The sequence below is a fragment of the Mesocricetus auratus genome, unplaced genomic scaffold, assembly GCF_017639785.1.
Source record: "Mesocricetus auratus isolate SY011 unplaced genomic scaffold, BCM_Maur_2.0 Super-Scaffold_100007, whole genome shotgun sequence".
Classification (NCBI taxonomy): Eukaryota; Metazoa; Chordata; class Mammalia; order Rodentia; family Cricetidae; genus Mesocricetus; species Mesocricetus auratus.
Window position 1 is genome coordinate 79,421,220 of NW_024429191.1, and position 27,603 is coordinate 79,448,822.

At 54.1% G+C, this 27,603-nt stretch overlaps 1 protein-coding gene across 9 annotated transcripts; it reads right to left on the bottom strand.

Moving 5' to 3' along the window:
• Positions 1 to 17: 17 nt before the first annotated feature.
• Fmnl1 (formin like 1) lies at positions 18 to 26,523 on the bottom strand. 9 transcript variants are annotated; one of them, XM_013113430.3, is made up of 28 exons: positions 26,240 to 26,523; positions 17,682 to 17,765; positions 16,159 to 16,242; positions 15,320 to 15,393; positions 14,936 to 15,019; positions 14,317 to 14,442; positions 14,031 to 14,048; positions 11,345 to 11,453; positions 10,069 to 10,145; positions 9,828 to 9,921; positions 8,609 to 8,683; positions 8,232 to 8,342; positions 6,827 to 6,976; positions 6,198 to 6,299; positions 5,774 to 6,026; positions 5,208 to 5,555; positions 4,859 to 4,983; positions 4,114 to 4,316; positions 3,348 to 3,582; positions 3,179 to 3,247; positions 2,375 to 2,455; positions 2,172 to 2,301; positions 1,899 to 2,062; positions 1,603 to 1,704; positions 1,393 to 1,473; positions 1,022 to 1,142; positions 631 to 729; positions 18 to 403 (listed from the first exon to the last, which is right to left on the bottom strand). In XM_013113430.3, the coding sequence occupies exons 1-27, from the start codon at positions 26,366 to 26,368 to the stop codon at positions 638 to 640; spliced, it is 3,321 nt and encodes a 1,106-aa protein (XP_012968884.1). In that variant the 5' UTR covers positions 26,369 to 26,523; the 3' UTR covers positions 18 to 403; positions 631 to 637. The 9 variants fall into 9 exon arrangements, with proteins under 9 accessions (XP_012968884.1, XP_040605715.1, XP_012968879.1 ...); XM_040749781.1 differs by having other exon boundaries at positions 1,022 to 1,130; positions 16,129 to 16,242; XM_013113425.3 differs by having other exon boundaries at positions 16,129 to 16,242.
• Positions 26,524 to 27,603: the final 1,080 nt, after the last annotated feature.

Consider the following 27,603-nt stretch of genomic DNA (forward strand, 5'->3'; position numbering starts at 1 on the left):
CCGAGCCGACACGCATCTTTTGCAAACATGTTTATTAATCTTGTATAAAAATAAGGTCCAAGGAGAATCCTCCGGACTAGGGCGGCAGCGAGGTACACTTTATAAGTTACAGGCCAGGCTCGCACTCAGGCTAAGTATGGCTATTGGAGGGAGAGGGTGCTGCGAGCTGGTGGGGTGAGGGGTTTCAAGGCTTGTAGTCGGTCAGAGGAGCAGATGCTCGACCCAGCCGAGCTAAGGACTACCTTCCTTGAACTCCAGCCTGCCTACAGCTCTACAAAATCCACCAGCGGAAACCGTGGCTACAGCGAGAGGTCAGCAGTGACCTGCAGTGGGGGTCCCGGGGGTCGCCGGCGAGCACTTCGGCGTCCTGTGTCTGCACGGATATAGGGCTGATTTCGAAGATCTAGAAGCCAAAAGGGACACATTGGCCCAAGCTCCAGGACACAGGCTCACCTTCCTAAGGATTTGATTTTGTGCATGTGGAAGAGGACACTGATTTACCTCAGCCAGAAACACCACCCCCTAAAACATCCCAGCCATGCAGTGGCCCAGAATGGGGAGGCATGTCTGGCCCCCCAAATTCCCAAAGTTGTGCCAGCACTGGAATCACAGGCCAGGCTGTCTAGGTACCTGGGAACTAGAGGGGCATCTCCTCTCCCAGGCTGGCCTCACAGAGGAGCCGGGATGTCCGCTTGCCGGTGCGGGCGGTGAAGGGCACTGTCTTGAGCACTGAGATTTTGGAGATAGAAGGTAGAAAGAGAGAAAACAAAAGAAATACAGAGAAGGTAGCAAAAGGCATGGAGGACAGGCATGGTGGCGCAGGCCTTCAATCCTAGCACTGCAGAGGCAGAGGCAGGAGGATCTCTGTGAATTTGAAGCCAGCCTGGTCTACAGAGCAAGTTCCAGGCAAAAGGGGTTACATGGAGGCAGCAGACCCCTCCGTGTGGAGGGGAGAAACAGAAAGAGAGTGACACAGTAGAGGCTGAAGACGGGACAGATACCTGGCTATGTCTGCGCTCACCTGTGATGATGTCTTCGATGGCCCCATCTCTGTCACTCTCATAGATGAGTGGTTCCTTCTGCTGCTTCCGTTTCAGCTCAGAGATGAGGTCCATCTGTTGTCGCCGGGCCTTGGGTGGAGACTGAGGAGATGAACAACTCTAACTTTAGGATACTTCTCACCCCACCTACTCTAGAACGTCTGTGCAATTCCCCACAGCAAGGATAGGCAGCTAAAGCAGACCTAAGCCCAGTGTCTCCTGAGCTTCTGGGGCACTGCCTTTCCCCTTGGGCAGGATCTGTCTCAACACTGAAGGTGTAGGAGTGAGACAAGAGAGGGAAAGGGACGCTCCACATCCTGTACCCAGCACCAGGTCGGGGACAGCCGCCCACCTTGGGTGCTGGAGGCTCTTCCCTGCCGGAAGTGTCTGCCACGGCTTCCTTCTTCCACTGCTCCACCTCCTGCTCTGCTTTCTGAGGGCACAAGGCAGGCCTTGGTGAGGGCAGCCCTCCCTCCTTCCCTGTCCCCACTCCTCCCTCGGCTGTCAGGGAGAGCCCCACAACCTACACATCAGACCCACCCTGCCCATCAGACACTTGTACCTTGTAGGCCTTGGTGAAGCGGCTGAAGAGGGAAAAGAACATGGAGGGGGACGTGGTCTTGGGATTTTCTCCAAAGTACTCCACTACCGACTCGTAGGCCTCCTGCAAGGACAGCCCATCAGCCCGGCTAGCGTGGGCCCCTTGGAGCCTGACCAAGCTCCAGGCCCCTCAGGGAACCACATCTCTTCTTCCACACAGGGTGGTCCCCCCAGAGTTCTGTCTGTGGCCACACCTCCCCAGGCCCTGGCTCCACACCTCCACCCCAAGGCTTCAGTGCTCCTGCGTCCCCCACCCACCTGAGCTGTCTTGCTGTCTGCCAGCAGCTTGTCCATGGTAGGAGAGTTGGCCCTCAGGAACTCCTTGAGTACCACACAGTCATCCTGCCGCACAAACTCTCGCTGTGTCAGCTCCAGGCCTCGCTGCAGGGAGCGCACATCCCCCAAGACACTATCCAGGGACACTGGAACGGACAGCATTGCATCAGGGGGTCAGGCAGCATGTACACAGTTATACCCTGTAGTATCCCTTCCTAACTCATATCAGTGGCCCAAGACCCCAACACCCTGTACCTGAGCCTGCCTTGTCCAAGAAGTGCAGGTCACTGTGAAAGCCCGTGAGCTGTGGATACTTCTCAGCAATGACCTTCACCAAGTAGTGCAGTAATGTCTGTTTTCGGTCAGTTGACTTCATCTCCAACAACTGGACAAGGATCTGTTATAAGCCATGGGCCACCAGCCAGACCCCAGCCCCCAGGCCAGGAGCCCCTTCTCACCGCATCCAGACTCTGAAGTCGGAAGCCATAGGCTGCTCCGCGTTTACTGCTGTTCATGTAGTTGCCAAAAGCCAGGACAATCTGGGAAAGGCAGAGAAAGATTCAGTAAGATCCAGGCTGGAAAAATCCCTTGAAGAATATGTATTTTGCCAGGCATTGGTGGCGCACGCCTTTAATCCCAAGCACTCGGGAGGCAGAGGCGGGCAGATCTCTGTGAGTTCGAGGCCAGCCTGGTCTACAGAGCGAGTTCCAGGACAGCCTCCGAAACAATACAGAGAAACCCTGTCTCAGAAAAGAAAGAATATGTATTTCCCAGAAGGGAAGAAAGGTGGCAAGAAACCAGCCCACACACTCAGGCCTTCCTGAATAGACCCTGCAGTTCCATGACACATGCAACCTTTATACACATCTCATGTGTACACCATGAGCACACTAACTTTATCTATTATTCCACCCTAAAACTGGCTTGCCAGCATCTCCCTCCTCAAACTCTTGGCGGCCATGTATTGTGGTCTGCAGACATGCCACTGAGTAGGTGCAGTGGCCACACCTCTCACAAAGCAATCCCCAGAGGGACTGCGCCCTGCAGCAGGAGCTCAGGGACACTGTGCAAGCATGACTGATGTTGCTATTGCTCGCACACACCTCCTGTCTTAGATTGTCTTATCAAAGCGTGTATGTGAGAAATGGAAACCTCATCTTTGCTATATCCCAGGTGGATAATGCCTGAGTCTCCCTTTGGATGCTGCTCAGACTAGGCAAGGGTAAGCCCTGCTTCCCTGGTCCCTTGCCCTAGGCTCTCACCTCCAGGATCTGGCGGAGCTTGTCAGAGGACTTGATGGACATTGAGGCTGCAATGATGGCGTTCAGTTGCTAAGCGTGGGGTGAAGATGAGGTAAGCTGAGCTCAGAGAAACTTCCTCCCTATCCCCAGCCCAGGCTCCACCACACCACCCTGCCCGTCCTGCCCACACCGGCATGAGCAGCTGAGCCGTGTCTGGAAAGTTGCCCAGGAAGGTGAGCGTGTTCATGCGCTCTGGCAGTCTCTGGATGCGACTGAAGCGCAGCATGAAGCGGTCCTCCTCTGACAGCTCCTCCAGCGGCCGCTGTTCCTTCTCGAAGCGGGCTATGAGGCTGCGCTCATACTCTGTGGGCAGGAAGCGGGTCAAGAGCTCCAAGAAATCCAGGCTCAGAGTCTGCAGGTCATAGCTGCATGAGAAAACAGAGGGGAGATTGGGCGTCACCCCAGAGAAAAGGGCTGAGTAAACAATCTTCAACATTTAGTATCTGCAGTCAGCCAGCTTTGGAGAATGAGATCGGAGTCAAGGGAAGCTGGGAAGCCTGGGTCCTATCATACAACACTGGCAGATGCTATACATAAATCCTTTGGCCTGGGTGCCCATGCTGGGCAGAAGCAGGAAGCAAGTGGGGAGGTCTCAATCTGGGCATGTACAGTCTCAGTTTTCTTGGCAAGAAAATGAGGACAATGTTCCCGCACCAGGACTGGTGTAAAGTTTCGTGGGTTCTGTCCCACTGCTGGGGTTCTTTTTGGGGGGGGTCAACACAAGGTTTCTCTGTGTAACGATCCAGGCTGTCCTGGAACTCACTTTGTAAACCTGGCTGGCCTGGAACTCACAGAGATCTACCTGCCTCCGCTACTGTTGGGGTATTTTGCTAGGCTCTGCCTGATGACCCTAGCCTAGCGAGGGGGCTAGACCACGACCCAGCACATGTACTCACGTCTCAATGGCCTGGCAGATTCTGTCTGCCCCTAGGTTGCCCTTGCGCAGGGTGATGGCCAAATTCTTGGCCCGGTTGGCCTCAATGAGTGTTGCCTTGGTGGGAGCTTTGTGGGCTGCCTTCCCCTTCAGAGTGTTGAGGTCCAGGCTGGGGCCTTGAGACTTGGTCTTGAACTGCTCCTCAAAGTCATTCATATCTAGCTCCTGAGGATGCAAGGAAGAGACTGCTAGGCTGAGTGGAGCTGAGATCTGCCCACACTCCTGGCTCAATACTGTGCCCAGAGCAAAGGCAGCAAGTATCGCCTGACAGAACACCATTGGGCAGAATACCCAGGAGCTAGCTTGACAAAGCCTTGACAGGAGACACAGGGGAGACACAAGAAAGGCGTGACAGAGAAGAACACAGCACAGAGGACCAAGATTCCCCACCATCAATGTGACGGGAGGGCTGAGCAGCTGGCAGTAAAAGATTATTCCAGGCAGAGAAACAGTGAGAGCTATGGCCCAGGGGCCAGGGAGCCCATTCCAAAGAGAAACGAATCAGAAGGACTCAGGCCTTAGCTATCTGTGGGAAATGGGCAGAAAGGAGAGGCCATACTCTGGGGAGAGAATACTGCAATGGTCAGGATACTGCCTTCTGGATGCACTAATTCAGGGTCCTAAAGGCCATGCCCTGTTCCCCATCCTGAAGGAGATGACCACCCCGATGCCCAGCAAGGCCCTTCAGCCCTCTGCTGCCCACTCACCTGTAACACCTTCTCATCGTTGAGCTCAGTGAAGACCGTGCCTGTGATCTGACTGGGTTTCAGTGCCACCCAGTTCAGCAATGGCATCCGGAATTTGGTCTGGATGGGTTTCTTGGCCTTCACCCCTGGGAGGAGGAGGAAGCTGTGAACAGTGCAGACACTGGAGGGAACTAACCCAGCCAGGTCTAACAAGCGAGGCAAGAGGCTGGAGGAGCAGACTGGTAGAGAGGGTCCTGGATGGAGGGGAGCCCAGGTCCTGGATGGAGGGGAGCCCTGGTCCTGGATGGAGGGGAGCCCAGGTCCGTTTCCTGCCAGCCCTAGAAGATTGGAAATCATTCACTCCACTTACCAGGGCCTATCTCTGGGCAGTGTTCTCCAAGGATATCAGGGGGCCCTCCCGGAGGTGGTGGCGGTGGCGGTGGCACTGGTCCATCAGTACCAAGTGGAGGTGGTGGGGGTGGGGGCGGCAGGTCTCCAGGCAACGGAGGTGCAGGTGGAGGCTCCGCGCAGCCAGGGAGAGGCGGGGCCAGCGGGGGTGCAGACGAAAGGGCTTCCTGCTGGGGCTGGAGGTTAGGTAGTGGAGGCAGCGGCGGCGGTGGTGGCGGTGGTGGCGGCGCTGGTGGCGATGCCGCCCCGGCAGCTGACTCTGCTGCAGGCGGGAGATGTGAACCCGATGCTGCCCCGGGAGCCGACTCTGCTGCAGGCATGGGAGGAACCATCAACTTCTTGGCTTGGGGAGGGGGTCCCGCCCAAAGCATGCATCCAGAACCCATTTCAACCCACCTGCGTGTACCTGTGTCACGCCTACAATTCAAACCTTATCTTTCACAGCCAGGTATTAACCCCCCGCCCCCATACCCTTCCCGATATCCTTCACTGCCCTGGTCTCTCCCCCAGCATGAAGCAACTGCGCACCTGAGCTAGGAGCGTCTGTGGGCACCCCCGGAGTTGCTGCTTTGTCGCCACTTGGTGTCGCCACCGCTCCTGGAAGGATCTCGATGGAGACAACATCCCCGGGCCCCCGCAGAATTCGGATTAACCCCTTTTCCTCAAGCTCCTCCACTTTTAGCTCTAGAGCTGAGGGTCGCACCATGGTAGGGGCAGGCACTTTCTCAGGCTCAGGGATTCGTCTGGCCGTGCCCATGGGAGTCGAGTCGCTGAAACGCTCCTGCAAGCCCCAGGAGAGGGATTAGTACCCACCAGCAAGCTCTCAGGCATAAAGCAACCCCGCCCCAAACCTCTTCTGGGATAGACTTCGGGATGTCAAGCAGAGAATACTCCTTGGGAAGCCTGGCCCGACCCACACCCCAGCCTGGCCCAGCCCACACCCACAGCTCACCCTCAGGGTCTCCAATTCCTTGCGAGCCTGGCTTAGCTGCTTCTCCAGTTCAGCGATCTTGGCCATGGAGTCGTTCTCTGCGTCCCGAAGCCGCTCTGTCAGCTGTGGCACCAGCACATGGTGAGCTACCACCCGCGGCCAGGCACTGGCACCACCGGTGAGGGGGCGGCATCAGGCAAGCCTGCCTGGAGAACTGGGGGTGGCTCCCACATCCGCTTGGCCCCGCGTGCCAAGGGTGGGCCGTGCCTGGCACCTGAACCCAAATGAATGAAGAGGGGGAAACCAAGGCACCAGTGCGAAGAAAGATGGTAGGGGAGAAGACTGTGCTGTGGGGCCCCAGGATCTAGTTCACTGGAGTCTGGGTTTGGAATCTGCGCCGGGAGGGAGGAGGTGCCTGGCTTGCGCACACACATCCCACACAGCGTGGGCGCTCACTCCCTGAAGACTCATTGAGAAAAACACCAAAAGGACTCCGGATTTGAATCGAGGGCAAACTCAGCCCAGGCAGACTGCCGCCTCCAATCTACACCCAGAACTATGTCTTCCGTTCAGTACTTGCTGCACAGAGGAGCCCCGGGCAGCCTTCCTGTGGGCCTACTATGTAACAGTAGGTTGGGACCGGCTCTCACCAGTGTCACTTGTTCCTGCAGCTCCTCCATGTGCTCCAACACGGCATTCTTAGTCTCTGTGTCCTCCAACAGGCTTCCCACATCAAAAACGTTGTCCAGGTACGCCTGGATCTGCACCTGCAGCTTGTCACTCTCTGTCAGCCGGAGCCTCTGTCGCCAGACAGCAGGAGCATGGTGAGGCCTGAGGTGGCGGCGGGAGGGTGTCTATCCAGCCACTACCACTAGGACCCAGATGAAGGTACTTGGGCTCTAGTTTGCTTTTTATTTTTATTGATATAATTCACGTACCACACAATTCACTATTTTAAGATGTGTTACCTGTTTCCTAAAAGGTCAGTACCCCAGATGGAAACTCTATGCCAGTTAGGGTTTCTTTCCCATCATCTCCTCCCCAGCCCCTGGCAGCCATGAATCTACTTTCTGCCTCTGTGGATTTAGCCACTCTGGATATTTCTTATTTTTAAAAGTCATATATAGCTGGGCGTTGGTGGCGCACACCTTTAATCCCAGCACTCGGGAGGCAGAGGCAGGTGGATCTTTGTGAGTTCGAGACCAGCCTGGTCTATAAGAGCTAGTTCCAGGACAGCCTCCAAAGCCACAGAGAAACCCTGTCTCGAAAAACCAAAAAAAAAAACTCATATATAATATTCAGATTTTATATATGTATGTCCCTGTGAGAGCTTGTGGAAGTCACTGCACCCCTTGTGCCACCGTGTGGTTAGACCAGCCTTGCCTCCTCTGGCTGTTTCCAGTCCTAGCTTTAGGAAATCCAATCCCAAAGACCCCACCCCTCTAGAAAGCATCCCAAAGGAATCAGACCAAAAGCTGCGGCTTCTCCGCTCACCGTTCCTCTGTTCCCTCTTCCCAAGACCCAGACTCAACCTGAGGCAGTCCTCGCTCTCTGCCCAGGATCTCTGGGCTCCCCATCATGTACTGGAGTTAGGGCACCTGACTGAGCTGATGCCCGTGGGCCACACCCAGAGCCACCTGAGCCTGTTCCAGGACCTTGGTGACAGATGCTATACTAGGTGTCCATCATGTGCCAGAAGCTCATTTAGAGTCTTTATCACCTCTGTGATTGATAGGAAACAGGCCCAGAAGGATAAACAGGTGTGTGCAAGGCCACACAGCTAGCAAGCGGCAGAGATAGGATTCCGTTTTATTTGTGGATTTTTATCATTTTGGGGGGAGGGAAGGAGGGAAGCCCAGACTGAACTTGAACTTGAGACCCTCCTACCTTGGCTTCCCAAGTGATATGATTGCTGGCGTGTATCACCAAACCCAGCTCTCAGAGCCAGGATTTGAGCTCAAAACCTGATAATTACATACTACATACATAACTACATACTCCAAAGTGGGTGGGGGTAGTTCAGCCAGGGGGCCCGGGGTGGGGTGCAGGGCTCACCTCCAAGTACAGATCCAGACCCAGGTGAGTGAATTCATATTGCAAGAAGACACGGAAGTTCATGTTCTCCACTGAGTGTACCACAATGTTGATGAACTGCATGCAAGCCACCTGGGGGCCAGGAAGACCAGTGCTGCCCTCTTCCACTTCCTATTTGTCCCCAAGCCTCCCTCCCTCTCCACAGTTCCGCATCCCACTAACCCGGTCTTGTAACCTTCAGGTCCCCTTGGTCCAGTCTTTACTCCCCTGACATCCATCATGTCCCACTGACAACTCAGTCCTTACACTTTGCTGGAGCAAAACCCTGAGCCCAGCCACCCAGGTCCTTAGCTGCTCCCAGCGTGCAACAGGGCCCAGCCCCAGAGCTCTGAGCTCACCATGAAGTCAATGTTGCTGTCTTCGTTTCGGAAATATTCCATCAGCTTTTCAAAGCGGTGCTGCTCCCCACACACCTGCAGATGGAGAATGGCAGTCGCCAAATAATGGGTCACACACCTTCTGTGCCATCTTTTGGCCGCCACCCTTGTGCCCCTACAGGTGCCTCTCCAATTGCATCTAAAAATGTGGCGTTTGTAAATCTCCTGATGTACATGCTAGACTCCAAACCCAGGTCCGCTGAGCCACCTCTCCAGTCTCATGCCGTGCTTTTAGAGACTGGGTGTCTCAGTGGCCCAGTGCTCACAAAGTGGGCTAGACTGGCTACCACTGAGCTCCGAGAACTGCCGATCACTGCCTCCTCAGTACTGGAGTTACAACCACATGCCACTAAACTCTGTTTCTTTTAAGTTTTATTTTATTTTATTGAGTGTTTGCTTGCATGTATATGCAAACATGCCTGGCACCCAGAGAGGTCAAAAAAGGATATCAGATCCCCTGGAACTGGAGTTGTGGGTTGCCCTTAATCACTGAGCCATCTCTCCAGGCCCTGGGATTTTATGTTTTTGCAACATGGTCTTACTATGTAGCCTCGGATGGCCTGGTGCTCATAAGGATACACCTGCCTCTGCCTCTGGAGCGCTGGGATTAAAGATGTGCGACCATGCCTGACAAACCTGACTTTTTTGTGTGTGAACTCCGGGATTCAGGTCCTCATGTTTGCATAGTAGGTACTTTATTGAATGAGTATTATTACCCCAGCCCTCTCATGCCTTTTCAGTTCTTTTGCTCACCAATGTATCCTAAGGGCCTGATTCTGTGCCTGCTACATAGTCAGCCCTCAGTAAACACTCATGAACTAATGTATGAACACACCCAGTCGGGCCTTGTCTTTCTTTCGTTCTTTTTTTTTTTTTTTTGAGACAGGGTCTATGTCGGGCTGGTTTTTGTTTTGGCATAAGTTTGGGGGTTTTGGTTTTGGAGCCTAGAGGCTGGTCTTGAACTTACTATGTAGTAGCCAATGATAATCTTGAAGTTCTAATCCTTCTGGCTCTGGGATACAGCCCTGAACCAGCATGTTTAACTCATATACAGCTGAGCATGGTGGCATACACCTTTTATCCTAGCACTCAGGTGTGCTGTCAGAAGCCACAATTTCTGGCAACCAGACTCCAAGGAGTACCAGAAGGGCAAGTAGGTTTAGGATGCTGGATCCGGTACCTCCTTGAAGTTGTCAAAAGCTGCAAGAATGATGTCGTGTCCTCCCCGCACCAGGCACACAGCTGCCAGCAGCTCCAGCACCAGAGCCTTGGTTCTGGAAAGAGAAGAGGGAGGCTGGTCCCCACAGCATGGGTCTGGCTAGAGGACAGGGGAGCTGAGGTGGAGTGGGCCTGGGCGGCAGTCCTGAGGATAAGGGACAGAGTGTGCAAGGGCAGAAACAAGAAACAAGTGTAGACCTCACCTGGGGTTCTTGTTGTTAAGGCTTAGAGCAATCTCATTGACACAGGCTGGGTGGTTCATAACAAGGCTGAAGCCGGACTGGGGAGAGAGGAGACATTAACACCTCCAGGCAGGTCCCCAAGATTACCAACACCCACAGCATATTCTGGGCCATGCTCTTCTGGCCTCTAATGCCCCAAGTTCTTCATACCCAGCCATAAACTCTTCTTTAGGAAGTCAGACCCAAGTAGGTGGTGGCGCACGCCTTTAACCCCAGCACTAAGGAGGCAGAGACAGGCAGATCTCTGTGAGTTTGAGGCCAGCCTGGTCTACAGAGCGAGTTCCAAGACAGGCTCCAAAGCTACACAAAGAAACCATGTCTCAAAAAACAAAAAAGTCAGGCCCATTTATTTATTCGTCTGTTTGTTTTGGTCTTTGAGACAGGGTTTCTCTGTGTAGCCCTAGCTGTCCTGGCACTCGCTCTGTAGACCAGGCTGGCCTCAAACTCACAGAGATCCACCTGCCTCTGCCTCCCAAATGCTGGGATTAAAGACGTGTGTTACCACTGTCATTTATGTTTTCAAAAGTCAGTGTCAGACACCCTGGATATAATGAGGCCTTACAGGAATGTCCTTTTGACATACAGACATATACATGCTGGACAAACATGAAATAATGTTATTGGTTTGTTTGTTTTTTTTTTTTAAAATCACACATACAGCCTTTAATCCCAGCATTCAGGAGGCAGAGGCAGGCGGATCTCTGTGAGTTCAAGGCCAGCCTGGTCTACAGAGCAAATTTCAGGACAGCAAAGGCTGTGTACAGTGAGACACTATCTTTAAAAACAAACAAACAAACAAACAAAACACATAAAAATCTCATAATGTTTTAAGAACATTTACAGCTTTGTGTTGGACTGAGCTCTCCTCGGCTGCATGTGACCCACAGGCTGGACACACTTGCAGGCTGACGAGGCAAAGCTGTGGACCACAGGGACCCCCCCAGCAACCTCCCCCCCATAGACTCCACTACCCACGCAGCCTCCATCTCCATCTGAGGCCCCTACTCCCCCCAGTCACACCCAAGGCCACTTCAGCAGACCTGACATGACGTAATAAAGCCAAGGGCTTCCCGACAAAGCATCACCCTTGGGGCCCCACACCACAACCCAGACCCCCAGGCTTCCCAGGGGGGGTCCCAGGGGAGAGTGACACTTGGTCTTAGAACATCAGCAGCTTGGCAGGCCCCATGGGGACAAGCCAGCTCCCTGAGACCCCAAGCCCATGCCACCAGCTAACCTGGTAGTTCATGATGGCTCGCAGACACATGATGCACACGTGGACATCATCCTTCTGGCTGACGATGCGGGAATTCCTCAGGGCCTTCCTGCTGTGGGCAGGTGTCAGCCTGGAGAAGGTGGCAGAGGCAGCAGGGTCAGAGCCTCAATCCCCAGCTCCCTGCTCCCCACACCAGTAAAATGTCCTGAAGCTCTAAGCCACTGTCCCCTATCTACCCAGCCCAATGCGCCAGCTGAAGGTAGGCATTCTTCCCCGGGAGCTGTGTGCTGCGGAGAGGTGGTGAGGGCTGGAAAGGAAGCAGAGGCCTTTACAGAGACTTGGTTTTTAAAAGGGCTACTGTAAGCCACGCATGGTGGCATGTGCCTGTAACTCCAGTTTTGGGGAAGTAGGGGCAAGAGGATTGGAGTTCAAGACCAGCCTTGGCTACATAGTAGAGAGTTTGAGGCTAGTCTAGGTTACATGAGAGCCCGTCTCAAAAAAACAAAAAAATGGAGGGAGGGAAGGAGGGAGGGAGGGAGGGAGAGAGGGAGAATGTAGGGAGGGAGAGAGAATGTAGGCAGGGAGAGGGAGGGAGCAGAGCTCTGTTGTGAATGGAAAGTCCACCAAAGACAAAGCTTGGAAATAAATAGCTCAACACCAGAAATGTCTCCACAAGGTGGCGCTTACAACCACTTAGTCTTCCATCTTGAGAGGCAGACTAAATGCAAAGTGCCTAGATTCAAGAACATTCCAGTTTACTACTTAGTGGAGAAGTATTTCATCTCTTTCCTCATTTGTAAAAGGAATGGCAGCATTAGTACCAAACTGGACAAGGTCTCATGCAGACCAGGTTGGCCTCCTACACAGGGTGATACCACCATACCCAGCAATAGTAGATACCTTGTGTGTACATGTGTGTGCATTTCATGTGTGTGTGTGTGCTTGTGTGTGTATGCACTTGTGTGTGTTTGTGTGTGTGTATGTGTGTGTGTATGTGTGTGTGTGTGTGTGTGTGTGTGTGCAGACCCATCAAGCTTGAGCATCATTCTTCAGAAGCTTTTCACCTTGTCTGTTGTTGCTTCTGTGTGTGGTATGTGCACGCACACTTGCATATATGTGTGTGTACTTCAGTGTACATGTGAAGGCCAGAGGCTGACTTCATATATTTTCCTTTATCAGTCTTTACTTGTTTTTGAGACAGGTCTCTTATTAAACCTAGATGCTCTGTATCTACTAGACGGGCAGGCCAGGAAGCTCCAGTGGTCTCCTGTCTGTCTCCCCAGCACTGAGAACACAGGTACGTGTTTTTACACGGATGCTGGAGATCCAAACTCTGGCCCACGCGACTGTGAGGAAGCACTTTACCCACCAAGTCCTTCTTTTGAGACAAGGCCTCTCCCTGGGACATGGTGCTTGCCAATTAGCTAGACTGTCTGGTCATTGGGCCCAGGGATCCTCTTGTCTCTGCCTCTCCAGTGCTGGCACTACAAGCACATATCACTGTACTCAACTTTTTCTAGGGGAGTCAGGCCTCCATGCTTACAAGGCCTCCTTGTCCCCTTGGCCTCACTAACACCTTCCTCACAGGCTTATTGGTGTTATGAAATAAGCTTCAGACTGGCACCTAGTAATGAGTACACTGAGTGCACTCTCTAGTATTCTTGACCAAAAAAGAAGAGGGAGCTTTTCATTTTTGTGGAACCACCGACCATGTCTTCCACACGCTGATCCTTTTGACAGTTCTGTAACTTCTACAGCCACACCGTGTCCATCTGAGTCCCCCTGCCGTGCTGGCCACACCGACCATTCCTATCGTTGCCCAAACGTGCCCCAGCCTTTGTTCACATGCCCACCTCCCATCCCCATCACTCGCTACAAGGCCCATCTGTTAGCCGGTGTTCCAGCGTCACTCTTCTGAAAATCTTCCCTGTACCCGTAAGCAATGGGCACCTCCCTCCGCAGAGGTCCCGATCATATCTCCATGACTATGCACCACACCACACCCCTGTGATTATATACCACACCCAATCGGCTTCCACTAGACAGTGGCCCCTGAGAGCAGAATGAACTGTCTTGTGGGCACTTACCACTAATATGTGCTATTTAGGAAGTGTATTTCATAAGTGTCTTAAAAACTGTTACGTGAGTGAATGAAGAAGGAAAGGAACATTTTGTGAGACCTTGGGGCTTACCACACAGTTGATCCAGGCTGGTGGTGTAGCTTGGTGTAAGAGTACTTGCCTCAGATCACATGCCTGAAGCCCTGGATACAAGTCCCAAAGCCTCTGTGTGTGTGTGTGTGTGTGTGTGTGTGTGTGTGTGTGTGTATACACATGTGTGTATATAATGGGCTGTGGAGATGGCTAGTTGGTAAGATCACTTGCTGTGAAGCAAGATGACCTGATTCAAATCCCCAGCACCCATATAAAAGTCATGCTTAGCACTGGCACACACACACATGCCCTTATACTAACCCACATACACACACACGAACATATATGTGGCCCCTCAGACCCAATACAGGAAGCTGGTGCTCCAGAGTCATCTCCTTGCCCGTCCCTGCATCCCAACAAAATGGCAGAATGTCTGTGTCAGGATGAGGAAACCAATCCACAGCAGCTGAACTCGGGGTCAGCCGACTGTGTCTTCCAACCCACCACCCCACGGAATCGGCCCAGCATGCACCTGCCCCCAGGTGACTACGTACCGGGGAGAAGGGGGGCACCTGGAGGCCGCACAGGAAGAAACAAGGAGTTAGATGGATACAAAAGGGATCCTACCCAACCCAGAACCCCCTCCTTAGTCCAGTCCCCCTCAGATTCTAGTCTCTAGATGCCTCCACCTGAAGACTTAATACATTTGTGTCTAAAAGCCAGGACTCTGATCCCGCATGCTGAACTACATCTCCCGACAACCCTCAGGGTCCTGACTAGGTGTGGCAGGGTGCAGCTCTCTTCTCCACTCTCCCATCTTCCCATCTGGGCCCCACATACTTGATGGTCAGGCGACTTTTGGGCACAGATGAGGGTGGTGCCTTGGTGAGGTCTTCCACAGACTGCTCCAGAGGCTTGCCCTTGTCTGCACTAGCGGCCATATTGTCTGTACTTTCCATGTCATACCTGGAGGTGCGACGGAAAGAGCTTGGATGTTTCTACCACAAGGAGCGCTTAAATAGGGGACGGAGGGACATGTGAGGCAAGGAGGGTTTGGGTTTGCAAGGGAGACTGAGGCAGGAGGAGAGGCCTATGTTCATGCATGGCCCTCATGTTTTGTTTGGTTTTGGTTTTACTCTTTGAGACAGCTTCTCACTCTGTAGACCAGGCTGGCCAGAACTCACAGTGACCTGACTGTCTCTGCCTCCCAAAGGCTGGGATTAGAGATCTGAGCCACCACAGCCTGGCTCATCCGTAGCTCTATGCTGAGCACAGGAAAGGAGAAAGGATGTCCCTCCTGGGCAAGGACAGGCCTTCTGAAGAACCATTGCCCAGGGCCAAGTCCAACGTTCCCGGGACAGGGCAAGAGATCAGTTCATGTTCAGAGGGGTAGCTGAGGCCTGGAAATGTGTGATCAGGACTCTGAGGGGCAGCCTGAGGGTTAGGGACAAGAACTTACGCCACAGAGCATTGGGCGAAGGCCAGGTACTCAAGCAGGACATCCAGACCACGGTTCTCTTCATTGAGGAACTCCTGCACCCACCTGCAGAGGACGAGGTTCAAGGAGTTACAGCCAGAAAGGGTTCTGCCCAAGTGAGCAACAAACACACAAAGCAAAAGCCCTTGGGTGCCCTCACCCCAGAACATAACACCATCCCCACCCTCAAGAGACTCAGGGATCCCAGGGGATGCTGAGGGCCCGGGCAGAACCCACAGCCCGCTGTGTGCAGAAGTCTGGCACAGGCAGCAGGGAATGAAGGAAACGGTCCCACAGGCCTAGTCTGTGATGGAGGGGCTGGAAAGTCCCAGAGGCTTCCAGGAGGCAGAGTCTTCCTAAACTCACCCAATGTGGTTTGTCCTCAGGGAAGTCTCCAGCTCCCGCAGCACCTGTGTGGACTCCTGAACTCGCCTCTTAAACTGGGGGCCAAAAACAAGGTCTGTGGGTGGAGCCCACACTCCCACAGTCCCGAGACAGCAGCCAGAAGTTCCACCCCCACCATGCGTTCAAGGCCTTTCACGTGTAGCTTCCCCCACCACCTCCACACACCTGCCCAGCAGGATGAGCACACGGACTGTGTGCTTCCCCTCCAACACGGAAGGTAGGCCCACACACAACTGAAGATTCTGTACACAGACATCCATACAGTGATATAGCATCCACATGCGCATGCCCATCTCTGCACAAACACACTAGACATAGACACATCAAACACAAGCATGCACACCCACCCAGGAGACCCTGGATATGCACACATAAGGTGTCTATCCATTTGTTTATGTATGGGTATACACATATTCATTCATTTTCTCTCTTTTTCTCCTCCTACACATGGGCTCAGGAATACACGTGAGAACAAATATACCTACAAACCTCAACGTACACACATCTATCACACACACATATATATATATATATGTGTGAATATACAGGGTACACATATATACACATACAATACAAATACACATAGGAATGCCTGTGTAAGCACCTGTAAGATATATACATGAGTCTATGAGAGATTCTGCCTGGGGTACTCAGTCCCCTATAATTAAATTACACATGCATACTTATACATGAACTCACACAAAGCCACAAAAAAAGATACACATGACCGCTCTATTTAGAGGGTACAGGATGGAACGGGAGATATGTACCCCCAGATTGGACATCCAATCAGCTGCTACCTTTCGGCTAACCCCACCGGTATCCAGGTAGCTCTTCAGCTTCTGAATGTAGGCTGCAGGGGGATTCTTGACTTGAAACCGCTCCTGGGGAGATGGACGGAGTGTACAGAGAGCTGGTCAGAAGACCACTGGGTAGTTTTCCTCCTCATGCCCCCTTCTCAGCTCAGACTTCGGGTTTCAGGCTGTCTTAAACCACGTCTGCAATACCAGCCTCAGGCCTGGTTTGTGCCTCTCCTGGAGCCAGTGGACTAGAGGCCAGTCCTGTCATGGGCTCTGCCTTGGGTTATTCATTCAGGCCTGTCTTGCCCTTCCTGGACTAGAGTGGAAAGTTCAGGCAGAAGCCAGCTCCCTGGCAGGTAGACAACCCATCTCCAGGAGAGATGTCCTGTCCCTCTGCATACATAGGTCCCTGTGTGTGCTCTTTTCCTGTATTCCACTGCCCAAGTCCCTCACACAGAGGCGGGGACCATGGCAGAGGCACACCCCCACCCCAAGGTTCCTATCCTTCCCAGCTCCAAACCCTCAGGTGTGCTCAAACACCCTCTTCTGCCTTCTATTCTGAAGACTTTGAGCCTAACCTCTGAGAATCCAGGCAGAGCCCTTCATCGGGAACATCTACTGCAGCTCTAGAGGCTCTAGGACACTCCCTGTTCTGCGATGGCCCAGCCTCACCAAGATGGATACCCAGCTGGTATGTCCCAACCCAGTCCATTAGTGGAAGGCTTCACTGGGTCCCAGAGGGTGGGGAGCTCCTCCCTCCAACTCCCTACCCCGCTCCAGCCTCCAGGCCTCTGCTTAAAAGTAGCTCTTACCTCTTCTTCTGGATGACCCTGCTGCGACCAGCCCACCCTATTCCACCCCTGCTCGAGGAAAAAGTACTCTGGGCTCCCCGCAGCCAGAGGGACGAGGCAGCACAGGGAATCCAGGGCCCAGCCAGCAGTCTGAACTAACTGCTCTTGGAGATGGCTATTTGACTGTGTCTCCTCTGGCCTCGGAAGAAAAGGACAGTTGTCTCTGCTCCTTCCTCCCACTCCAGTTGGCTAAACCAAGGGGTATTGCCTCCTTTTCTTAGCCCAGGGCAGGAGAGTCAAACCACTTGACATGGAGACCCACTCCTGAACATAATTCCAGTACTCTGGAAACTAAGGCAGAAGGAACACGATTTTGAAGCCAGCCTGAGTTGTTTAGCAAGACTGGGTCTCAAAAACAGAAACCCAAGTGTTAAGGACAGAGCTCAGGGGTGATTGCTGGCTTAGCATGCATGAGGCCCTGGGCTCGGTCCCCAGAGGTGCAGAGCAGTGAGAGCAGCTACTGCCAGTCCTCCAGGACACACCCTGCTGATGTTCCCTAATGTCTCATCAGGTCTTGCAAGGGAGGACAGAGTCCTACAATGGCCCCCAGCAACCTACGTAGGTATTATCCCCTGGGTAGCATGACAGGCCCCTCCCCAGCCTGATCCTGCATCTCAGAGCAGGGTACCCTAAGAACAGAGGCAAGGGCAGGTGAGCCTTCCCGGTACCCACCTGGTCACAGATGAGTTCCCACTTCTTCTCATTGTCATACTGGCTCAGCAGCTGGACCTTGTCTGGAGGTAGGTTCATACAGTTCTGGGGGAAGTGACAGACAAAGGCCCCTGAGACTAGGCCTCCCCATAACCCAGAAGGAGAGAAATTCTTCTCCAGGGAATCCACAAGGCTCCCTCAAAGATGGGCACCTCGTCCTAACAGGTAAGCAGTGTTGTCCAGTGAGAAAATCAAGGCCCCGAGAGGTGGCCACCTTCCCCGAGGCCCCAGGGCCGAGCTGGAAAGGGACGGGCAAGGGGAGGGTTCTGAATTCAAGTCTGGCTAGGCTCTGCCACCACCCACATCACCTTCCTGGCCCACCTAGCATGAGGAAGTGTGTGCATTTCTCTGGGTCCTCCAACTCCTGTAGGCTCCATCTTACTCACTGGAGCTAAGTAGACACGATCTCTACCCCCATCGAAGTGAGGAGCCAATGGGGGGTCATCTCCAGACAGGCCCAGCTGGGACCTGGCAGCAGGTCTTATTCCCACATGTCACCAGACACCTTGTGCGCACACTCTAGGTCCCGGTCACCAGGGCTAAAGGGGCTTAGGGCAGTGTGTCAGCCACCAGAGAGTTCCAGAAAGATGTGTCACAGCAGCAGAGGCGGGGGACTTGAAGGATGGAAATCCTTCCACCACAGAATAGGCAGAACACTAGGCCTGTGGTTCTGGTGGCCCAGGCTGGGCCTCTCCCACATACCTCCAGGACCTGAGATAAACCTCTGGGTCCCCTCCCTCTAGCTGCACATTCTTGTCACCACAGATCAGATCAGATGTACACTTCAGCCTGGACTGTGGGTTTAAGTAGATGTTGCCTTAAAAGCAGGGGTCCCCGTGTCCCCTAAGACAAGCAAATCTGCCCAACAGACCTAGAAAACAAGGCCTGTTTACTCCAATCTCAAGTTTAATGAGAGCCTAACTATATATCAGTCCCCCAATGGCAGTTCTTACCCTCATGGAGTCCCCAGTTTAGCCTGGATCTCTACTGAGGATATGGGAGCCCCTAAGGATCCCAGTCCAAAGTCTGGGAGTTGTCTGCCACTCACTCTGATAGTTCAGGATATACTCTCTGACCCTTGGCTCTGAGAAGAGGCCAGAGCTGGAGCAGAGATGGAGCCACACCCACTCGAGACTCCTCAGCTAGCTTCCTCTCTGGGGTGACAGGGTTAGGTCTGGGGCTCTGGCCAGACCTTACCCCAAAATCACTGCCTTGACTCATCCTCAGAGAACAGGAAGCTGGGTATTATCAGCTCCCATTGGCTAAGCTTTCCGGCTGGGGCCCTGTTTGTGAGGTGAAACTGCCCACCCACCATACTCCAAGGCCAGCCAGGGACTGAGGTACGTCATCCCTGTCTCCATTGCGAAAGTGAGCCTGGACTGGGGAAACTGTACCAGGCCAGCTCCTACCACATGGCAGTCTTTCCACGGGGGTCTGAAGGCTGTGGGGCGGGGAACACTACCTCAGGGGGCCTGGGAAGCCACTTTCCCTCTCATGTGCCTGGTTTATCCCCACCCAACAGAGACAGAGCTGGGGTGGTGCTGAGGTGCAGCAAGGCAGGAGAAAGAGGAAGTGGGAGCCAGGCCTGCCAGAACACTGGGGCCAGTGCAGAGGGGGAGACAGGAGGATGGTAAGCCCGGGCTTCTGAGCCTTAGAGGAACAGACAACCGCTCTGGCAAGGGATGTCTGAGGTCCCACTTACCTTGGAGACAGACCTGTTTGGCTCTAGAATGATTTGGCAGTATTTAGTTTTTAATTTGGTTTTTGTTTTTGTTTTTCCAGAAAGGGTTTCACAATGTCCTGGAACTCTGTAGATAAGGCTGGCTTCGAACTCACAGAGACCGGCCTGCCTCTGCTTCCCAGGTGCTGGGATTAAAAGCATGCACCACTACCACCCAGCAGTAATTCTAATTTCAATAACAACCCTAACAGTCGAGTTAAAAAACCAGCCTCACCTAAATGCATTTCATGCCAGACACTGACCTCCTCTTATCCTGACAACCATCATTGATACCGTTAATATGCCCATCTCAGCCAGGCGTTGGTGGCGCACGCCTTTAATCCCAGCACTCGGGAGGCAGAGGCAGGCGGATCTCTGTGAGTTCGAGGCCGGGCTGGACCGACAGCCTCCAAAACAAAACAGAGAAACCCTGTCTCGTAAAACCAAAAAAAAAAAAAAAAAAAAAATGCCCATCTCACAGATGCAGGCACAAATTAACTCAGCGATCTGCCGAAGGCTACCTTATAAAACCAGCGGGGGGGATGGGGGCTGACTGGCTTTGAACCACAGCCCTGGTTCATACCCTCAGAGCCACTCCAGGGTTAGTGCTAGTGACAGACACTCTGTGTGGCACCTGATGTACCTGTCTCAACAATGGCAGAAGGTAGGGTACCCCTTTGCCCCCTTCCCTACCTGGGACTCTTCAGGCCCAGGCCCACGTGCCAGCCTGCCAGACAATCTAAATTTAGGCTCCGAAATCAGAAATAGCTCTGACAGCGCTGAGCACTCATTAGCAGCTGCTCCCCGGCTGTGGCTGTGCCCACCAAGGAACCGGGTATCCAGGGAGCAGGAGAGGGGCCAGCAAATGCCACTCACTCAGGGTGAAGTAGGGCCACCCTCAAACCAGGGACCAAGCCCCACACCAGGGCCTGAATTCAGCAAGGACATAGCACAGTGAGCAGGCGCTGAGGGATAAACAATAGGCTGGCTGACATTGTTCAAACAGGACAGGAAGGGACAGGTAAATGCCACGTGTGAGGGGTACATCTGCCTCCTGGGAGATGGAAGAGGGCAGCTGTGATGCAGGCTAAGTCCAAAAGACCATCTATGTGGCCTCTGGGCCCACCTAGTCTGACTGCTTATGGGCTGGTCAGTCTCAGCTTCATCCTCCACAGAACGGGCCCAGGCTGGCCCACCTCATGCTCCCAGAGTGCCTGGCAATATTCAGAAGCTACGTTTTGATATAATACTATTCTCTGGTGCCCCACAATCAGGAAGAGGCATCTCATAAATGTGAGGCACAGGAGGTAGGAGGGGTCCACAGAAGACTTCAAGGTGGGAGGGGGGATGGTAAGTGAGCAGAGACATAAAGACATCTGGATTGCCCAAAGCTGGCTCCAAAGTTTGGCCAAACCTGTACTGGCCCTTTCCCTACTGTCCTATTGCTTCAGGCCAGGTGAGGAAGCAGATGGGGTTAATTGGATGGGGTGTGGCCAAGCAAAGGAGCTGATACTTACCATTTGGCATAGGCCTATTATAATCCCAACACTCTGGAGACAGAGACAGGAAGCTGGCTCCAAGTTTGAGGCCAGACTGGACTAGATAGAGAATATATAAAAATAAATATATATAATAAGGTGTGGTGGCACACACCTTTAATCCCAGCACTTTGGGAGGCAGAGGCAGGTAGGTACATCTCAGAGTTCTAGGCCACCTTGGTCTACAGAGTGAGTTCCAGGACAGTCAGACCTACACAAAGAAACCCTGCCTGGGAAAACGAAACAAAACAAAAATAATAATAATAACAATAAATAAATGGAACTGGTTTTATTCCTATTCCTATTAGACTGTGTGGGGACCGCCTCCTCTCCCTGCCTGAAACTCCAGAGACAGATCCCAGCTTCAGTCCATCCCCGCCCAGCCCCTGCAGGCTCATACAAGCTGCACTCCTGGCACTGCCTGCCTTGTTGACTTTTAAAACACTGTCCCAGGAGACTGAGGACTCTGGACACATCTGGACACTACCACACCCTCCGATTTCACTTTCAATTTGCACAGAATCTAGGCTCCATCCCATTCCCCCACCCCTTCCTCACAGCCCAGCCCCTTGAGGTCCACTTGAAAGTGGACCCCAATTCCAGTATCAGGTAAGCCCAGAGCTCAGCATGACAGGTCCAAATGCCAAGGCTACCTCCAGGCCTGTTTGCACCACTGCCCCCCCACCAGGCCTCAACCTTGGCATTCAAGCTGTCAGCACATATGCAGAAACAATCAGCTGCATCCATCACTTAAAATCCCGGATACAGACTTACAGGAGCTCTTGCAAGCAGTCCCCGGTTTAAAGGAAATTATGCTGTAACCCATCCTGCATCAGGAGCTGAGAACCCCAAAAGTTACCAGTTTCTCCAGGGGCAAAGGTGAGTGACGTCCAGGACACCAGACCTTGCCACCCATATAGCCCAGGCTAACAAGAGAATAACAGCAACAACAATAATAATAAATACCCTAAACACTTCTCGGGCCTCAGTTCCCTTCCAACTATTATAGATCCACTCATTTAAAAGCAAACCAGTCAGTTACAACAATAACCCCATTTCCCAGATGGGGAACTGAAGCACACAGATATTAAGTCACTTGCCCAAGGAGACCTAGCTGACAATGTGGTTTAAAAAATTCAAGGTTTGGCCGGGTGGTGATGGTGCACGCATTTAATCCCAGCAGAGGCAGGCAGATCTCTGTGAATTCGAGGCTAGCCTGGTCTACAGAGTAAGTTCCAGGACAGGCCCCAAAGCTACACAGAGAAAACCTGTCTCAAAAAAAAAAAAAAAAGACTTCAAGGTTTGTTTGGTTCCCCCTAAAGTAGGGGGCACTGGGATCCTGGCTGCAGACAACCCTAGCCCCAATCCCCCATCTGAGAAACCAGGAACAGCCGCAGTAGCTTCCTGCCACCCAGCACCCTACACTTCCTGTTGTTGCCCACACTGAGTTCTTACTCACTGGGGAACCCCCCCTCAGCACCCTATCCGTGTAGGGAAGTAGAGGCCTCCCACCCCCTTGGCGTGTGCACACCGCTAGTTACCACCACCACCGTTAGCACCCTGCTGCTCCACCCTGCAGGGGAGACGGGCCCTCCCTCTCGTGGTTTCCGGCCACCAGGCAGTTTTCAGTCTAGGCCTCATTGCTTCTAACCTGTGCAATGACAAGGAGGCATCCTGGCCTGTCATAGCTGAAGACATGGGGGTGACTCAATAATGCATGGCGACCTGGGATGTTCCTGGTGGGGGCAGGGCAAAGGGCCTGGGGATGGAGAAGCCCAGAGCAGCTCCCCTTGTCCGCTGTAGGGCGTATTTAGTGATGTTTGCTCCCTGGTAGGATCTGTACTGAGCCCACTGCTTAATCGTTTACCTCAGCAATCCTAGGAGGTCGCCATATACCTATTATCCTCTTTCACATGTGAGAAAAACTAGAGCTCAGAGAGGTGAACTTGCCCAGGGTCACTCATGAAATAAGCAACAAAGATGAAGCTCATCCTCCAAACTGCATGATCCCCAAGCCAGCTCCTTCAAAAGCAGGGAGAACCAAGCCACCTTCTAGAATTTTGTATTCCCAAGAACAATGCAGAGGTGGCCCCAAGGGCAAACCCACCTGCTCCTGCTCATCTCATCCAGCCCTTTGCCAGCTGACCCCAGATGCCATTGTGAATCATGTCCACTACATCCCTGCCTGCTGGAAATGTCAGCTATGGCCTCTACTCAACCCAACATCTAGCCACAAGGCCACACCCCAGTGAGATCCACTGTAGAGACAGTCTAGAAGTAGGCACAGGGACGGAGTGCCTCCTCAAGCACCAAAGTTACACCTCTGTCACTGACCAGAGAAGTGGAGCTGCCTAACCTGCTCTTCACCACCAGCCCCAGAACAGGAGGCAGAACACCAAGAACCTATATTCTACTTGGAGCTGTCCTGACTGTCCCTACAGCCTGATAAAGTGTCCACGTCCTGGATACAAGAGCCCCTTGGGAAGCTAGACCCCTGCCTAGCAAACTCCCCTCCATGTATGTAGTACAGGCCCTACCTGGGCCCAGTATCACTCAGCTCACACAGACATCCTCAGGCACTTTTCCTTATTCCTTCACCCCAGGTCCCCCTGAGGATCACAGGAGCCCTGTGGCCAGCCACATCCACAGCGCTCACAGCAGTCCTGGACAGGGTGATTTGCCATGCCAATGCCTCACTCTGCATGGCTCTCAGAGAAGACCGGGAAGTGCTGGAAGACACCCAGCCTTGGGCATGGCGTAGGAGAGGCGAGAGCTCAAAGCCTGGCTGCCTGGTGTTCCCACCACCCCAGCAGGCCTGTGTAGTGGGGCAGCCATCACTCCTCCGCGGTTGCTAAGACAGCAGCCAAAAGCCCTGGTTTGACCTGCTCTTTCTCCCCAACCACATTTTAAGCAAGGCACCCCCCCATGGTCCTCTTGAGAAGGTAGTAAGTACCCCATCATCCTTAGTGGGAAAACATCTCTTTGCTCCCCTTGCCTGGCTGGTGGAAGCACCCCCAAACCCATAAAAAGAGAGCCATGGCTAAGGGAAGAGGAAGAGTTTGGGGAGTTGGGAAGCCTACTTCCTATTGAGATGGAGGGGTTAAGCTGAAATGGCAGGTTTCCTGGGGCCATGTGACTGGGAACTCTGTTCCCCTACCAACACTGGGGGATCCTTAGGGTTGGCCCTCACAATAACATCAGGTTCTTTCCAAATTAGACATCACCTAAAGACCGAGCACTGGTCCCAAGGGTAGGGGTCAGATGGAGCCACACCCACTGTAAGACTCCAGGGTTCTCCAAATCTTTAGCCCTGGGTAGCCTCAGGCAGAGGTCAAGGCTGTTAATCCAGGTGGGGCTCATGACCTTGATGGTGAGGGAACTAGAAAATCCAGTTCTAAACCATGTAACCTGAGGATGGGTTTACCCACCCAGGAAGGAGAAGGGACACATTGGGTTTCCAGGGGACCTGAAAGGCATGGGTACCCCGGTGGGTGCTAGCATCCTAGACTTCCATAAGCCACCAAGACACTCAGGAAGACCCATGTCTGGTCGTCTCTCCATGGCCCAGCACTCAGAGGCACCCAGCTGCTTTCCATGCCCACATCTTTACTACGGCCACAAGCCAGAGCAATCGAGTCCCACCCTTGCTTGAGAACTTCTCCACTTGACTTTTGGAATTTCCACCGGTCTGAATTATTCAGAAGGCTCCTCCCCATTAGTGTACGTGACTTAACAGACAAGGCCCAGACCTACCCCTAGCCACAGGCACACATAAAGGGAAGGATGGCCCATGGCCCCCTGTCAGGCAGAACTCATCACTAACTGGGGCTCCTTAGATGGTCCCCTCCCCCACTTGCTCAGCTCAGCTGAACTTGGTCAAAGTCTGGATTTGGGGAAGAGGGAGTTAGGGGCAGGTGGAGAGATAAGGAAGTCCAAGGCTGGTCTGGTCTGAAATGTCCCTCAGAGTCCCTGCCTTCACAAGGACAGGTCCCACCCCATCTCAGAGATCCCCAATCTTCTCCTGTCCTTCTTTTGGAGGGGACAGGAGCCAGGATTCTCAAGAACTGTTGGGAGGTGCCCCTTTGGGACCATGCAAAGGATCTGGCAAGTCGGGCCTAATGACTGGCTAGCCAGAGAAGGGAAATGCTGTCTAGGTGGTGTAGGGACAGTGGGCCAGTACTTCTTGGCTTCCAGACTGAACCTGTCCTGGACTCCCCACCCTCAGACCTGCAACACCAGCCTATGAGACTGAGAAGTGCCTCCAGGAAACAGCCCAGTCTTACTCCCTGTCACCCGGTATCCAGCATGGGATGGCTAACAGGAGACAGGGACTGGGCAACTACCTACAAAAGGGGGCAGGAAAGAGTGCTGGGTAAAGACGGGGAAGTGAAAACGAGTGGCCTCTCCCTCCCCTTCCCTACACTTCTGCCTCCACCCTGCTTAGGGATCTCCCACTGCACGGGAGTGCCCACCCTACCAGAAAGACTTGAACTGCCCCAGGCTCAGCCCGAGTTGATGGCTCCCTCCCCCAGGGGCCTAGACTTCAACTCCTCCTCCCTCCTGTCCCACCCTCCCCTGCTCCAGTTTCCCTAGCAGGTGACAGCCAAGGAGGAGGGGAGCCTTCCAGACTTTTGTTCTACCCCAAACCGGAGTGACCAACCCACCCTGACCCCGCCCTTCCTAATGTTACCCCTTTCAGCGGATAGGAGGGGGCGACTTGATGGATGTCAAGGACCCATTCAGGGCATGGGGGGTGGGGTGGTAAGAAACAGGAGCTGGGGACTTGAGAGTCCAACTCCTAGGCCAGGCACACCAGAACAAACCAGGACCAAACACTCCACTAGGGCTACGGCTTCCAGGAGGTTAAATTATAACCCCTTCCATCTTTGACCCTGAGACGCAGAAGGTCGGGCACTCCAGACCCGCACCCAACAGCTGGGCCTGCGTGCAGGAGGAGGGGGCGCCGGGCTCCTCCCACCCTGAGCGTGTTCGTTCAGAACCCAACCTCTCAGGACATTTTTGACACCTTTAGACCTAGGAGCATGGGGCGGGGTTCCCCCCTAAGAAGGCTTACTGGAGGTGACTGAAGAAAGTTTCTGGGGGGAGAGTGTTAAGTCACTCTGAAAGATGACACTGTCACTCCCACCCCCTGGAGGGGCAGCAGGTGGGCCAGGGATCTCCAAGCGGCACCTGAGTCCCAAGAGGCGGGGACGAGTACGGAGCCCCTGTCATCCCAGGCTCCTGGTACGAGTCACACTCACCAAGACCCGCGTGAACCTCTCTTCTAGCTCCCCAGCCGCCGGCATCGGTTGCTTGGGGGCGGCTGGCTGCTTCGGGGGCGACGCGGTGGGGCCCGCGGGTTGCTCGGCGCTGCCGGCCGCGTTGCCCATGGTGGTCCCCACCCAGTCGGCCAGGCGCCTCCAGCCTCGGAGATCCAGTTTTCCCAAGGGGTCGCGGACTAGGCTCCCGGAGCCGGGGGCGAAGGGCAGTGGCGGGTGACGAGGCTGGGCTCGGCGTCTCTGGGCTCAGCGGCGCGCAGGGACCGGGGTGCGGCGTCCCATCGCGGCGGCCCCGTCCGAGGGAGCGGGCGGCGAGCGAGGCTCGGGGAGGAAGTCGGGCTGCAGGCGGCCGGGGCCAGAGGGCTGGGCCGGGGGCAGGAAGCTGCGGCGCGGGCTCCCCCCTCGGCGATTTTCGAACTTCTGCTGCCGCTCCCGGTGCGCGCAAACCGCAGTTCTCCGCCGCGCACCCGGCCCCAGGGGGGCGGGCTGCAGGGAGGGGGCGGGCGCGGGCGCTGGCCGAGGGTCCTCCGCAGCCATGGCACGCCGGCCGGGGGCTGCCGAGCGCTGCACCTGCAGCGGAGGGGGCAGCCGCCGATGCACCTGCCCGAAGCCGAGCCGACCCTGGCGAGGCCGAGAACACGGCGGCGTGCTCGCCAGGCGCCTCCGGGTCCTAGAACCGCAGCTCTCCTCCAGCCCAGAGCCGGGCCGTGAGGGTCTCCCGGCCTGGGCCTGGAGGAAGCAGACGCCCCCTTCCCCCGAGTGGAAGATTGTCCAACCAATGCACGCGCACCTTGGAGACCTAAGGTGGCGCTGCGGTGGTGGGGCGTAAAGACTGTGGGGGGTGGGTCCCCCTCTGGGGTCCCCGACTAAGGAGGTGGGAACCCCCTTCCAGGCCCCCCACCTCTGTGTCTCTCTTCCGTTGAGCCCAGAGATGAGCTGAGGGAATCATCTGCAAACAGGTTGGAGGACACGGTCGGTCTTAGGTCAATGAGAACTGACCAGCTGTGACTTTGCCGGTATCCTCCGTGGCTTTAGACAGAGGGGCACCCATGGGAAAAGAAGGTTGGAGAACCTGGGGACCACTGTGGTGGTGCCAAGGAGAAGCAGGGCACTAAGAAGGGTTAAAACCAGCTGCTGGGCTGGGAGAGGAACATGCGCTGCAGAGGGGAGGAAAAGCTTGGGTCTGTCACCATCGGGGACCTACCTACACTGGCCTCTCTACCTGAAGAGTAAAAACCCTGGATATCCGATAGTTACAGAAAGATTTCTGTGACAGTGACCAGCAAGGGTAGGTATGGATGTCCTCATTTCAGTGATGGGGAAATGAGGAACAAAGAAGTTAAGGG